The sequence below is a fragment of the Scomber scombrus genome, chromosome 9 (genome assembly GCF_963691925.1).
Source record: "Scomber scombrus chromosome 9, fScoSco1.1, whole genome shotgun sequence".
In the NCBI taxonomy this organism is placed as follows: Eukaryota; Metazoa; Chordata; class Actinopteri; order Scombriformes; family Scombridae; genus Scomber; species Scomber scombrus.
This window is the reverse complement of record NC_084978.1, coordinates 25,520,092-25,535,895: the sequence shown is the minus strand read 5'-3', so window position 1 is coordinate 25,535,895 and position 15,804 is coordinate 25,520,092. Positions and strand designations below refer to the sequence as shown.

The following is a 15,804-nucleotide window of genomic DNA, read 5'->3' as shown; positions in this document are numbered from 1 at the left end:
GCAATAAACCTGGTCCTGAACGGAAGAAGGCAATAAATCACCTGTGAGCATTATTTGTTCACATCAAATGGGGATCACAAATTAATTCATTGATGTTGACAGATGAGAAAATACATGTTATTAGAAACAATTATGTAGCATCAAAAAAAACATGTGTGTGAAACCAGGGCATTGTGTGTGTGTGTGTGTGTGTGTGTGTGTGTGTGTGTGTGTGTGTGTGTGTGTGTGTGTGTGTGTGTGTGTGTGTGTGTGTGTGTATGTATCCAGATGTGTATGTGTATGTAAATGCTGTTCTATATTTCACTGTTGGTTTGTGTTCACCAGAATGTGAATGTCCTTTTGAGATTCACTTTGAGACAAACAGGCCATTGAGAGAAAGAAGGGAGCTTTGTCAGACACAAGTGTTAGGATTGTTCAACACATCGCATATGTGTGTGTATGTGAGAAAGAGATTATGTGTGTCTCTTTGAGAAAGGGAGTATGTCTGTGAGGAAGAGATTGTGTCTGTGTATGAGGGATTGTTCAACACAGTGAGTGGCGTGCCTGCCTATGTGTATGTGTGTATATGTGTGTGTTTGTGTGTGTGTGTCTGTGCAAGAAAGACATTGACTTAGAGAGGAAAAACAGAGCAAGTGTTTGGTATTTCTGTCTGCATTTCAGTCTGATATCAACAGACAGGGAGTGTGTGTGTTTGTATTTGTGCACACATTTGTGTGGTTGTTTCTCTTAGCGGGAGTCAAAATGGAAGCAAAGCAGCTCAAACAACCGGCAGCACCGTGAACGGTGAGTGACACAGATTTCCTTTCTCTTCTTTCATATCTCTTTGTATACCTCCAAAACATCAGTTTTTCAAACATAATGAAAATGCAGTCTGATTCCAGATGTGTCTCTTAATCTAAATTAAACATAATATAATTTGCATCATTTAAAGATTGGAAGATATTTTAGATGCTGATTACAGTGAGAAATAGGCTAATTGTGAGATTGGGAAGAAAGATGGAAGGAAAGAAGCTATCTTGTGCTGCAGTGGTAATATTATTTTAGCCATGCAAGCTGCCTGGGTCTATAGAGATGGCAATGTTGGTCTGCTAATCCACCACTTTGATCCAGACCGAAATTTACCACAGCAATTATTGGATGAGTTGCCATGAAATTCTGAAAGAGCCCACTAATCCTCTGACATTTCCTGTTGCCATGAGGGTGATGTAGTTTTTGACCAAATACCTGCAATACTAAAGATATTCTCATCATGGCCACAAAAAACAGCTAGAATGGCTGTAGACTCCTAGTTTTTTGGATATGTACAGCATATCACACTATCTGAACTTAATCTTTTTCTTGAAAATATTTAGATGGAGATTTATAACCTATAATAGCTTACAAATTCAGATGTTCCGAGTCCAAACATTTGCCAACATGCCACAAATGTCAAATTCAAAACTTCCAAATCTGCATGCAAAGGTCTATGAATGTCTATGAGTTGGCTGCTGTTCTTTAACTTTGACTAAGAATTCATTTTTCACTTAACCACAAGTTAAGAAGTATTTCAGCAGATACACTGTCACATGTTGAATGAGATAACTGTGTATTATCCTCTATTTGAGGTTCTTCAGTCTATATTCACCTGCAGTTTTCCTACCTGTTTGATAGCTGCACATCACAAACTAATGAAGATGTTTTGAAGATTTTGTGTCAGCCCTTTGCTCTTTGTTAGCTTATACCAAGCGCCCACTCTATCAGCCAAGCAAGCAAGCAGGCAGGCTGGTATTGATTCTACATTACAACACCCTCTTGGTCTGACAGAATAAGAATGGACAATAACAAACTATACAATCAATATATAATCTCAGAAGAAAGAAACCATGACTGTATATAACAAGCACTTTGTTTTCTCTGCTGTCTTGTAGGGGTATCAAAACTGTTCTAAGTCATTATCTCCATAATGATCCTAAAATTGATATATTCATGTTTGTTTGATTGTCTTTATTGCTAGTATCCTTGCCTTTTATGTTACCTTAATCAGGTCTGGAATCTGGCAATACTGCAATCCTTTTGGATTAAGGCCATGTTGGTTTATGGAATGTGATAATATGATCAGCTGATCAGATCACATGACCACATAGTGTGAGAAACTGTTTCACTTTCTCTCTTTGCTAAAAGCCAAGAATAAATGTTTCAATGATAGGAAAAGTCTCATTGTATTGATTGTCAGTATTTCATCTGGGTGACCTAATGACGAGGTGAGGTGACTTAGTTTGAGGTGTTCAGTACGAACATTATTGCACTTTATAATACTACATCATCACCATAAAGATAAGAGAATCACACTTAAGTGCATATACTTTGTCTGAGACTCTTAATAGTGTTTATATTGACATGTGACTCTTGTGGTGTATGTTAATCATATCATCTTGCATCACTATAATGGTGCAACACTTAAGTGTAGAAGTGGAAGAAGAACTCAAAGCCTTTACTCAAGTCATTTTAGTAGTAATAGCCAAATGTTCCTTGTGACTGATATACTATTGAACATATATATTACATGATTGGATTGTTTATATTAATCAATGGTTGAGGTTTAGCTCATTTTACAGTTGGTTAGGGTTAGTTTAGTAGTTTATTTGGTAGTTTAGTCCTCAAGTAGTTCTCATTCTAAGGGTTTGGTCTCTTCAAAAAGAGTTGCAAAATAAATCTGTGCAGTCATGAGGTGATTAATGAAGTTGGAAAGAACAAAAAACATGGTTCTGCATTTATTTTTTGACTTTTAATCTTTGCTTATATTGGATTTGATTATTTCCTAATAAAACCATCTAAGAAGTCTGGAGGAGAAATCACTCTTTGACGGAACTGTGAACAACTTTACAGACACCTGAAATGTGACGAACCCCAACAGCATTGTTTTTTCTGTGAGGGGTCCAACCCTTAAAGGTTCAACCACTGTTTTCATTTATAACACTGCACTGTATTTTATAAACTTATTGTGTATTATAAATACGAATGTAACATCTTAACCTGAAAAGTGAAATAATACGTTGTAATACTCTAGTGCAAGTACCTCACAAATGTACTCAAGTACAGTACTTGAGTCAGTTTCTTTCCACCACTCACTAGTATGTTCATGTAATGACCTTATACTTAATGGGTTTTATATCATATTATGATATATTTCCTATAATAGGCTATTTATATGGAGTTGTAAGTATCTGAGTGAGTCACTAGTGACATCATAGTAATCTTGAGGTTCTTTTTATCACATTTTAGTCTCCTACTGTATCACTGTATTATTGCACTTAACATTTTATGGGTAATTAATTTTCCCCATTAGCGTCAGTTTTCCATTATTTTCTATTTTTCTCAAATGCTTCTCCCTTTAAGGCCACAATCAGCTGCTGAAGGAGAGCATCGTTGGTATTGTTGCATCTCTGGTCTCCTCCTTCCTTGCTCCTCCTGTCCCCTCCCTTCACTCACTCCTCCTTCCATCCATCCACCCCCTCTCCTCTCCACACACACACCGACTTGCGCATCGCCTCCTCCGGCATAATGACCAACGATTCACCGGAGGAGGAGACCCGAGCTCCGGGAGGAGGAGTAGGAGGAGGACGAGGAATAACACGAAAAAATCGAGCGGACGACAATGTCACCATCCTGACATCCTCCATGGATTTACACAGAGTCAGCCGGAGCCGAGCCGCCAGCAGCAGCAACGAAGCCGCCCCGAGCTTCACATCCTCCGTGGATCTGAGCACCTCCTCCCTGGAGCTCAGCATCCAGACGCGGATCTTTAAGATCATCGTCATCGGGGACTCCAACGTGGGGAAGACCTGCCTCACCTTCCGATTCACCGGAGGGAGCTTCCCCGATAAGACCGAGGCCACCATCGGCGTGGACTTCAGAGAGAAGGCGGTGGAGATTGAAGGGGAGACTATCAAGGTAAAAGCAACAGAGGGGCTGGATGTTGATTAGCGGTGTTTCCTTGCTCCCACCCCCATCCTCATCCTCCTCCTCCTCTTCCTCCTCCTCCTTCTTCTTTTTGTTGATCAGCTGCAGCTCAAAGTCTGCCAGTGGATCACATCGGGCCTATTCTTTTATTTTACCCTCACACTGAAACACAGCTGTATATCACATCATGTATGGGGCTATTTTACTATCCAAAGTGCAATTTTGTGTAGTGAAGGAGAAATGTGACACATTTTGTCATCTAGTCATAGTATGATGTCAACAGTAACACAAAGGAGGAAATCATAACAATGGATGTGATTTCCATGGCCAAATGGGCGTTTTTTTTTTGTTTTTGTTATTTTATTATCTCCCTGCCAAAATATGTTTACCACTAACTATATTAACATTTAATGAAATATGCCCGCATTTCATGTTTTAATTATTTCTCAGCTGACACCTTTCAATCTTTTATTTGAGAATCAATAAGAAACTTACTAGAGGTTCTGCTACAAATTGGTGCCCCTAAAAACAAAAAATATATAACAAGATGGAAAAATATAATCTATAATTCAAGTGAAATCTAGATCATTACCTATTTCTAGTCTCCCAGCTGTGCGGATTTGCTGCATTTCTTTGTCTAATATGAGAGTAAACTGAATATCATCTGTCTTTGGACTGTTGTTTGGACAACAAAAACAACTTGGAGATGCCTTCTTGGACTGTGGGAAGCTGTGATGGGAAATGTTCACAATTTTCAGACATTTTCTGGACTAAAATATGAATCAGTTTATTGTGAAAGACTAATCAATACCGACAATAATCAATAGCTGCAGCCTGTCCAGCTCTGGCAACCCTAAAGCATTCCTATATTTCTGAGAATCAAAGTGGAAGAATTAAAGTGGAAAACTACAGCTATGAAGGGTGGATGATAGTTTCCTTCTTCAGACCCATCATAAACAATCAGACATCCATTGTTGAGATGTATGTATTTGTGTATCTATCACATATCCCATCAGTCACAACTAATTCTGAAAAAAAACTGTGTAAATGTTGGCCATAGCTCTTTAATGGTATCCTGGTGATAGCTGATTTAAAATGTAATGTTTTCAAGGTACTTGGCAGGAAAGTGAAAAGATCAATATGCAAACAGAACAACAGAATAATAACAGGCTAGTTGATGTATCATGACAAATAATGTTGGTCAGGATTTGTAGTACAATACGGAGAATAAAACTCATTGTTCTGTTGTATATTGTACACAGCTTCTCTCTCCTCAGTCGGCCAGTGAGAGTACATGATACACACGGCGTCACACATGCTCCCTTCCCTGTTTTTGTCTCTGTGGACCAGATTGTCTGCAACCTCCAGATGCCCCCTAATGCTGACTCACACAAACATACACTACACATACTAGGTCAGCTTGTCTGAGTCATTGAAAATGTCAAATCACCATGTCAAATCAGCATTGTGAGAAAGTGTCAGTGTCACTGTAAATTTACCTCAAACTGTGTATCACTAACTGTATGACTTTCTCCTGTTTTTCTTCACTGGTAGCCATTTTGTGGCAGCTTTCAAAGCCCATAGTTACACCAAAATGGAGCAATAAATTAAAATAAAGCAAAAAATACTTATGTTCGGCTAATAAACTCTTGTTTATGTAGCTGATCTAAGCGCAGGCATCGTGTTCGTCTTCTTGAAGGTAATGGTAAGATAAAATGATACAAATCAATCCAGAAAGTTAACTCCATTGTCTTATTATTGGAAGTACTGTATGTTCTTTTGACACACTAAAAGTGTGACCAAGGATTACAACACTGATTGGCCCACCTGTCCATTCAGACCAGGAAAAGCCAAAAATCATAATGACTGTTGGGCATGGTTGTTGACCTCCTGACTCTGTTCTGTTGCCTCAAAGGGACACAATTGATAGGGATGTTTTAGGGACATTTTGCCATGAAACTGTCACATTCATGCTCCCAATGGAATATAATCTTTTAATATGAATGATCCCATGGGCTTACCTGTGACAAAGTTCAAACTTTTAGTTTGGATGTCTAGAATCAATCAAAGCTTTGTCCGCATCTTTTGCCCTAAATGTTCAACACTGTCAGGTAGTTCTGCGACAATCTAGAGAATATGTTTTGATAACCGTTTCAGTCACTTTTAAAGCAAAACATTGTTTGGCTCCATAAATGTGAGGTTTTGCTGCTTTTCCTTGTCACGTAGGATACAAAAACATTGGTTTTTGGATTGTTGGGTGAAAAAAAAACAAGGAATTTGAAGACGTCATATCTTGGACAAAAAGATGAATCAAGAAAATAAGCATCAGACCAATTGATAATGAAAATAATGGTTACATGCAGCTGTAGTCTCGGGGTTATACAATAAGACTGTGGACTAACAAGATCAACATTCATTTACCACTCATAAATTTAGACACAAGAGAGACACAGATATTGAGTCCTGTGGCAGGTGAATACATGTAGCACAAAGACTGGAGGCAACAAATACTTGAAGCTGAGGAAGACTATAAATACAGTAGCAGAAAAGAGGAGAGCACTAAGTATAGATATACAGGGTTGGCTGTCAAAATAACAAGAGTGATTCTCAAGTTCATGTGATAAATAGCTAAGATATCCTATAATATAAACTCTGACAGTGTTTGATGGATTCTGACTGGCAGAATGTGGTCCACAAGTTATGCAAAAATCAAGTGAAAAATAATATGTGGGATTATAAAGACTTAATATCATTTTTGCCAGATCTGTTTTGTATCTCTTGTGTTTTAGCTCTTCTGTTCTCAACTTCCTGTCAAATTAAGGGGCACACAGTGTCCAACACAGACATGACTTTGATGTTGTGAGTGGCATTTATGCATTAATTAAAATAGCTGTTTCTCCTTTCATATGGTAATAGCAGATAATTCACTGGTCCTTTTATTCTACAAGCCTCTAGAGTGTTGGGAGACTCCCCTGTTGACATACTAAGTGCTACTGATAACACAGCCTAAGGAAATAAACAGTATATGTGACTGACTATGAGCAGTAAATCCTTCTCACCCTGTCTCCATTCTGACATGACCTTACTGTATTTTTAAGCAAAATCAATATCAGTGCTTGTCTTTTGTCGAGGGGCATATTAAGGTCACTTCCTCTGTATTCCCTCTCAGTGGCAGGGCCAGACTAAGTCTACGGGGCAGGGGCACCTGATAAATTCAGTGGTCCCCCATCAGCAGAGAACAATTTTATAGGGTGACTCAGGATATAAAGAAAAAAACACCTCTGTATTTAAAAGGATTTTACTTTTTAAACATTTATTTTTCTACAAATATCTCCGTAATAAAATACAGGCAATGGGTAATATTTTAAATGTTTCATTCTCAAACACATCTAGAAAAAACATTAACATTTTGAGAATGAACAGTTTCAGTTTGGAGAATGGCAGCTTGTCACTGGCAGCTTGGACCACACTGACCCAAAGACAATAGAACAATATAAAGGGGGTGTGACTGAGCAAACTAGTGAGTAGTACTGTACCAACATCAGTTAAATGGAATAAAGTCAGATACAACAACTATAAAATGTTTTAGGGTGCTTTATTTTCCTAATGGCCAGCCTGCCTAAAGGATACATTCATTTTTAAAATAATGTCCAGGTAATGCCATGGTGAGGTTATCCATAGGGCACAGTGTCTTCTTCACTGGATAGGCACAATGTTTTTCTCCCATATAGGGCACCCAATAGGGCACTTCACCATGTTTTTGGTAACTAAAAGGGCACTTATCACAGCGTCATGTTTTCTCACACAGGTGTGGGTTAGAGGGCGCTTTTTATCATTGAAAGGGAAACCAATCATGCTTTTTTATACATGTTAGACTTAGGTTAACCATAAATGGCACTTTCCACTTTTTTTCCTTAGAAGGGCACCCATACAGACCCTCTAGCTCACCCCATTAACACAGCTCATTAACATAACTCATAAGACACTGCATTACATCTTGTGGGGGTACTTTACAGAGCACTATCACATTTTCTCCCACTGCAACAGCATCCATGAGGGAACTTCATTCCATATTGTATCAAGAGAGGCCCTATAGCAATTACAGAACTTTGGTATGTTTTCTTCTTTGTGTGGGCACTTTAGAGAGAATTTTATGTTTGCTCTACTGTGGTGGCACGTTAGAGAGCACTTTCACTATATTTGTCTGTATTTTAGCTGGATTAATATTTGTAGTTGTCATTTACTGGGATGAAATCAATTGCTAACAATAAAAAATGTATTAGCTGTGCACTAAGCAAGGATGTCTGGATTCTGTCACTCTGGATGCTGTTATTTTTCCGCTGTTCATGGATTATGACCAACCAGGATATTATGAGAACCACATACACTAAGAGAATATAGCCTAGGAACTTTATATACTGCATATTCACTCTCCCTCAGTCACAGTAAACCATGGATTTACCTTGTCTTTGTCCACAGGTACAGGTATGGGACACAGCAGGCCAGGAACGATTTCGTAAATCCATGGTGGAACACTACTACCGCAATGTCCATGCAGTGGTCTTTGTGTATGATGTCACCAAAATGGCTTCCTTCCGCAACCTACAGACATGGATAGAGGTTGGTAACTGGCTTAAAACATTGCAAAACAACTAAATATTATTTATTGAGTGTTGACTGAGCACAGTTTGAACTTCTCAGCACAGTCTTCCTCATATTATCCACTATTTAATGTTCTTTTTGGCACCATCATCATCTCTCCAGTTTCCGAGTGCTCTCTCCTTTCCCTAAGACTATTTATCAGGTGTAGGTTGACACTGTGATGTTTCCATTACAAAGCATGGTTCATTACTTTTAATGGTGCAACAATTCTAACAAACTGCAGCCAGTAAGCTGACAAAGCCCCAACTTATCCAGAATTGTCGCTTGGCTTCTCAGATAAAATGAATTATGCATAATAGTTTGAGTAAATGTTTGCCAATGTGTGCTAAAATCTGCTACTACTAAAACAACTTCCACTTCCAACTACAACACTGGCACTGTGACTGCTACTCCTTGGAAATAGTAGCCACTATTAGTAGTAGCATCAGTGGTGGTAACTGTGCTAAAATTACCACTAGTTGTGCTAATAATAAATGGCAGTAACAGTAGTAGTAGGTAGTAGTAAAACTGTTTTATCAGTAGTGGTACTGCAGTAGTAGTTGTAGTGAAATTAATAACAGCAGCAATAGCAACATAGTTTAATGGCAGCCATTTTAACTTGTCATAGCAGAAAAAGCATGTGTAATTATTAACGCTGCTTAACAACTGCATTTAATTTATTTTTTGTCAGTTCCAGGTTTAAAATATCTGCTGAGAGGTATGTAGTGGTAACTGTGGGAGTAACAACAATAGTGAAAGTGTTGTAGTAACAACTAGTAACTGTAGTGCTAGTACGCTAGTAAGTAGTATCAGTAGTACACTTTTTTCAAGAAATTCAAGTTTAACATTGAGAACTAACATGTAATTAGCTCAAATTAAGTTGAATTCAAACTATACTGTGTTAAGTCTCCTAAACTGCAACATGAAGTTGTGCAATTTACAGGTTGTGTTCATTCACAGTGCCTTGCTACTTCGCTAACAAGCTAACAAATGACTTCCAATGTTGTTGTAACATGACTACAGGTTGGAAACAAACTGCCTTACCTTTATTTTTCTATCTACTTTGTTGAATCCAAGATACTTCCACACATTACTTTTTAGATGTATCTGTACAGCACAGCTTGCTAGTGCTAACACTGGCAGAATTTGCTTTGGGCTAAAAGCAGTTTACAGTGCAGATTATGAACAGCCAGTGCTGGAGTACAAGGCCTTGTTGGCCTGTAGGACCTTTACACAGTGAACTTTGAATTTGAATAGATACTTATAGATTATATATTTAATTAATTCCTACATTCAAACTGTAGTTCGAACTTTAAATAAAAGTGACAGCCCTAGAGCCCAGGCCAAGGCCTAATTCTACTACTTGCAGAGAAATAATAGTAGTGAAATGGAAAGACTGGGATTTTAAGGTTTTATATTACTTGGAAACTGTCATGTATTATTTACCAAATGTAGTTACACCATAATAATATAAATGTTGTTTGAATTAGCTTTTTTTCAATGTGTTAACCCCGATACACACTGCGTAGGCTATAAAGTTAATTTTTAATTGGCTAAATTGATTCTGATGGATTTAATTTACTGAACAACCGGAAAAGGTGTATTTGCAGCCATTTTGGCACTGCTTTTGTCACATTGCAGTTCTTTTAACCAAGTAAGACATATTGTACCTGCCAGAAAACACTCACTCTTCCACTCAGCTGCATGTATTTACAGTCTGTACAATATCACCTAAACTTGGCCGTAGTTTTTATAGCTACAGTATATTCTGTTCTGTTCCAGGAGTGTAATGGCCATCGGGTCTCAGCGTCAGTACCTCGAGTCCTGGTGGGGAACAAGTGTGACCTTGTGGACCAAATACAGGTCAGTATACTTAACCAATATATCCACAAAAGAATATAATAAATAATTTATCATTCTAAGCTAAATTAAAGCTTACCACCAAACACTGGCACTTTCCCAGGTGCCCTCAAACATGGCGTTGAAGTTCGCTGACTCCCACAACATGCTGCTGTTTGAGACGTCTGCAAAGGACCCAAGGGAGAGTCAGAACGTGGACTCCATCTTCATGTCCCTGGCCTGCCGCCTGAAGGCCCAGAAATCCCTGCTCTACAGAGATGTGGAGAGAGAGGATGGGAGAGTGCGCCTCACACAACAGACTGAAACAAAGAGTAATTGTCCTTGTTGAGGAAAAGGAGGAGTGGGAGGCATAATGAAAGGGAAGAGAGAGGAGTAACTGTACATGTCCAGGAAGAGGAGGAGAGGGATGATGGGTTTAGGAGGATGATGGGGGGTTGAGACTGACACTAAGAGCAATGTGTTTTAAGGAAGAGGAGGATAGAGGAGAGGGAGAAGGTGGTAAAGCACGTGCATTGGACTTGAAACATCAACACCATTCTTGAGGACCAGGAGGGAGGAGAGAAGATGGGGAGGATAGAGAGAAGGAAAACCGAAAAAGGGATGGAAGAGTGACATATTGATTAACAATTCTGGAATGAGACGATGTTGCCTTTTATAATTTATTTAAACATACACACAAACTGAGTAAACTTTCTGTGGGCTCACACTAGAAACATGTTAGTTATCACGGGATCCACAACAAACAGGCTCAAGCATTGATTTAAGGCTGTTATTTCTGGTCTTTATCACAGTCATTATTAACAGCAACATTACTGAGGCAACATATTGACACTTTTAAATCACAGTTTTACGTTTTTCCTCCACGAGGCTTGCTGCTTTATCGTCATTGATTTTGAGTGTAACACTAGTTTAGAAAGCAGTATTTCCTAGGTTATTATTACTATTGCCTTAAAAAGCTGCCTGTATCATGGTTTTAATGACCCAGTCGGGCAAAAGTAGCATCAAGAGCTAAGGTACTACCACTTGAGATAATCTTAATTTATACATTTTTTTTATCCTTTTGGGTCAATCCTTCATGAGTACGACAGCTGAGTTAAAATCACTGTGAGATCACTAATACTTGGGAAACTTTTGGAAAGACGAGAATTCACATCTTCAACACAGTCAATGCTGGTACAATAGAGGACAATTAGAAACTATAACATCCAGATAGATTCTAGTTGTAAACAAAAGACTAAAATTGCCGCCTGGATATGATACCCCTAATTCAGAGAAGTTGCAGATGAGCTAAAAGGACCTACAAGTACACCTTGACAACTAGGGTTCCTGAAGACGGAACATCTAGCGGTTACCAGGCAGTCGGTCACATATTGATTTAGAGGTTTTAAGATCCTCTTACCCTTATGTAGGAGAAATACATTCTCCTGCAAAGAAGGGCCGTCATGGCAAGGCTCCTCTTTCTCATCTAATCCTGATGTAAACATATCCTCTCCATGCTTTTTCTTTGGCAGAGTGGCTTATCCAGCTTTCCGTTTGTGTGCATATGCAGAAGGACTTCAAGGCAGCCAGTCAGCCAGAGCTATTCCATATTCTATAACGAACATTTTTCAAGGTAATGGCCTTTTGTCTGTCTTAGACAATTTGCCCTCTACATCAATATCACTGCCGCCAGATCCCAAGAGGGCAAGTGATGATAGAAAACTGTGACCCTTGTATACTACTATACAACCTGAGCCAGGATGTAAAGTATGAGTGGGCTCTTATATCCGGTGTCTGTTTAAAAAAGAATGAGTTCATGGATAATACAGATGCATGAAACACTGTAGAAAGTCATGTAGTGATACAGTATGTTTGACATTGAGATAGTTCCCAGATGGGATTGTGGGTTAAGGAACACACTATACTCAAGTCAGTGTTGGAGCTATGAAGCCTTTGTGTAACAAGGCACACTCTCCATGTCTTACCCTAATAAAGTCTAAATTAAATGCTGTAGCCTACTTTTGACCACCGCTATTAATATATTTGGATGCCATATGTAAAGGAATTCAGATCAGTGAGCATTTAAGACCAGGGCTCCCTCCAAGCTGACAGTCTGATGACCTAATTAATTCATCACACTGAGCAAATAAATCTCTGTGCAAACTCGAGTGAAGTCTAGAGAGTCACTGTATGCACCGTATTAGGTTTTGTTGACCGCTATTTAGAATTTTTTTCACTGTAAGTTTCAAACATGTTTGTATCAATAGCAGCAGGATGAAGCAGCCGTTACACAGAAATCAAATGAGGTTACTGTAAAATCCCAGAGCTCTATTCATTCTCATTGTGTGGGACTTGAAAGGGAGATTTAACTTCCATACATGCAACCTAGAGCTATAGGTTCAAAAAGAGCTGGGCATAAAACCAACAGGTATGATGTTCCATTCATCCATTTTCTAAACTGGTTACGCTGTTCAGGGTTAAGGGAGGGACTGGAATGTATCCCAGCATACACTGGGCAAGAGGAAGGGCACATCCTATCATGATGCTACAAGTTTTCATCTATTTAGGACAAATACTGTGGCTCTGTTAAAAGTTAGGTTATTATAATGGCTAATTTAAAGGTCCAGTGTGTTGACTTCTGTGGTATTTAGCAGAACGGACTAGGCAGAAATGGATTATAATATTCAAGTATATTTGAATCCATTAATTAACACCTAAAAATAAGAAGCATTGTGTTTTCATTACTGCAGCCCAGATAAGACAATAAGCTCCCCTACATGCTTGGAAGGGCTTGGGGACGGTAGGGGTATTCAGTTGGTCGCAATCTGCAGCCTCACCACTAGATGCCACTAAACCCTACACACTGGTCCTTTAAAAGCTTCGATACAACAGATACACCAGTATTAGCCTAATTGGAAGAAAACAGCGTTGTGTTAAAAGAAGAATGTGCCCGTATTTCCTTCATACACTTACCGGATATGAATAAAAAGACATTTGACTTGGTTTCAAATGATTTAAAAAACAAACTTTGAGCTTTTGCTTTGTTTTCATTTGATCCACTTGTACTACATTTTCTTGATTACACTTTAGAAGTGTGATTTGTAATGAAATGGTCAGGTAAATTATTATTTAAAAATCTTTGCAGTCCCAGAATTTATATGTCACAGAAAACTCTTGCTTCCTTTTCTTTTTCAAACATTTGAAATCATCACAAATGTATATTTTATCCAGGTCCAAGAGTTAATAATACTAATGTACAGTATGTATGCTTGCCTTCCTTTTCCCCTGTACATATGTTTTATTTGTTATAATGCTTTTGATCATTCATTTTGAATAACTTATGTTCTTAAAGGGATACCTTGACATTTTTAAACGTACAGTTTTTTTTGTTTATCTGCAAAAGGTCGCATGGTTTCTGTATGTGGAACTTACAGTCTGTATATGCTAACACAGCTTGCTTAATTTAAATCAAAAAAGTTCACTATTTGCAGTTCTGAGATGTATCAAATGACAATGTGTAATGTCAGAGGCATTGCTCATAGTGATGTACCTAAAGAGAACTATTAGCAACTCTGCTTTACGGAGCTTAATAGCAAATTTCAGCTCTTCGTTAAGCTGTCTAGCTTTATTTATTGTTTTGGTTCACTCTCAGTGCTATCATAGTGCCATTTTCAATCGCAGCAGGTAGCGGTTTTCAGAGAAGAAGCTCTAAAAGCCCAGTGTACACCTGCTTAGCACAGAATGGCAAACGGACGATGTTAGCAACTAGGTACATAGTGGAGCATTTAGCTGTTAAAAAGCCGGATATTTCCCTCAGAGGTAGGTAGAACGCAACGATTGAGTGAATATGTGACTAACATTCACCAGGTGGACAGAAACACAACTCCAAATGAATGATAATGTTGCTCTGTAAATACTGGATGTGTAAAGAAGCAACTGTTTGCTAAACAAGTTCAACACATTAACTTAAAAGGTGATGATATGTCCGTGTTCACAACTTGTTTCTGCTGCCCCCAAGTGGTCAGAAAATCAGTTATCCAGGTTTTAAAAATGATAAAAACATAATATTTGTTATTGTAGAAATTGAGATTCACATTCAGATGTTCAGAGTTGTTAAACCAACCAGTAACATGGAGATAGCAATGAAATGTAGCGTAGATTCTATTTCACAGTTAATCAATTTAACACAGAATTAAAATATGTTTTCATTTACACTCCGTTGAGTTTGATGGGACACCACGAAAATAAGAAGGCTGGGTGGGGTTAACCTTTGCTCAAAGACACTTCAACAGTACCTTCATCCTCAGAATGAAGTACATTGTTACAGTTAACTTTTATCCTGTTCCAACATAACATAAAATGTCAGATTATGAGTCAAAATACCAAGTTACTCCTTTAACAGAAGCCTTAAGAGTGGTGTTACTTGATTTTATGATATTGTCATAATTTTATTATACTTGTTGAATCTGAAATGACAATGTCTTTTTTGCTGTGAGTTTACTATTGTTTGACTGTATCAGACTGTCTTCTTCTGTATGTTTCATATGTAACATTGTCATTGTTACAATCTCACAAAGGGACTTCTGATAAAACTGCTGAAGAAGCTTCACTCGGCTCAGAGCCTCTTTTTTTATGTAAGTGTGCTATTAAAAGGTCTGAAGGTCTGTCAGGTATATTAACCACTTTGGAGAAAAATACTTGATTCTCAACCAGTTCAATCAATCTACAGTCAATGTTTCTCTGAATGTTTAAACTTGGGTAAGCTTTTGAGATCATGTATCCCCTCCTATCATTTACATGATGAGATTTTCAGAAAGATGTCTGTTTTGTCCATATACTAAATTTCGACTTGACTTATTACAGTTGCTGTTTCCCTCCCACACACACGCACGCGCGCACACACACACACACACACACACACACACACACACAGGATTTCATGTCTGTTTTTCTGTTCTCTTCTGTCTTCCTCTCCTCTCTGTATCTTATTTCACCCTCCATGTTTCACCCTGCTTTTACTGCTCTCTCATTCTATCTCTTGCCTAATCTCTACATACTTTATCCCTTTAAATCTTACTATGTCCGTCTCATATCTCACTGTCAGCGCTGCTTCAGTGACTTTCAATTTCTTTCTCTTTCTCCGCCCTCCATATCTCACTCTGTATGCCTCGGCTTCCTTTCTTTCTCCAAACGTGTGGCTTGTTGCTGCTGCATGTCTTTGGCTAAGAAATTAAATTCTCAAGCAGATCATGTGTCCATTAATGGACGTAGCAGATGAATGCCGCTGTCTGCTGGGAGTTTTTGGGCAGATGAGAGTGGTAAAACAGAAGATGAAAACATTAAAATGTTTAAGTCAGTGTATATGTAAACAGCTCTTTATAACTT

At 38.4% G+C, this 15,804-nt stretch overlaps 1 protein-coding gene across 1 annotated transcript; it reads left to right on the top strand.

Moving 5' to 3' along the window:
- The first annotated feature begins 3,540 nt into the window (after window positions 1-3,540).
- On the top strand, window positions 3,541-10,793 carry rab33a (RAB33A, member RAS oncogene family). The gene is made up of 4 exons (XM_062425949.1): window positions 3,541-3,930; window positions 8,419-8,559; window positions 10,363-10,443; window positions 10,544-10,793. The coding sequence occupies exons 1-4, from the start codon at window positions 3,541-3,543 to the stop codon at window positions 10,766-10,768; spliced, it is 837 nt and encodes a 278-aa protein (XP_062281933.1). The 3' UTR covers window positions 10,769-10,793.
- The last annotated feature ends 5,011 nt before the right edge of the window (window positions 10,794-15,804 follow it).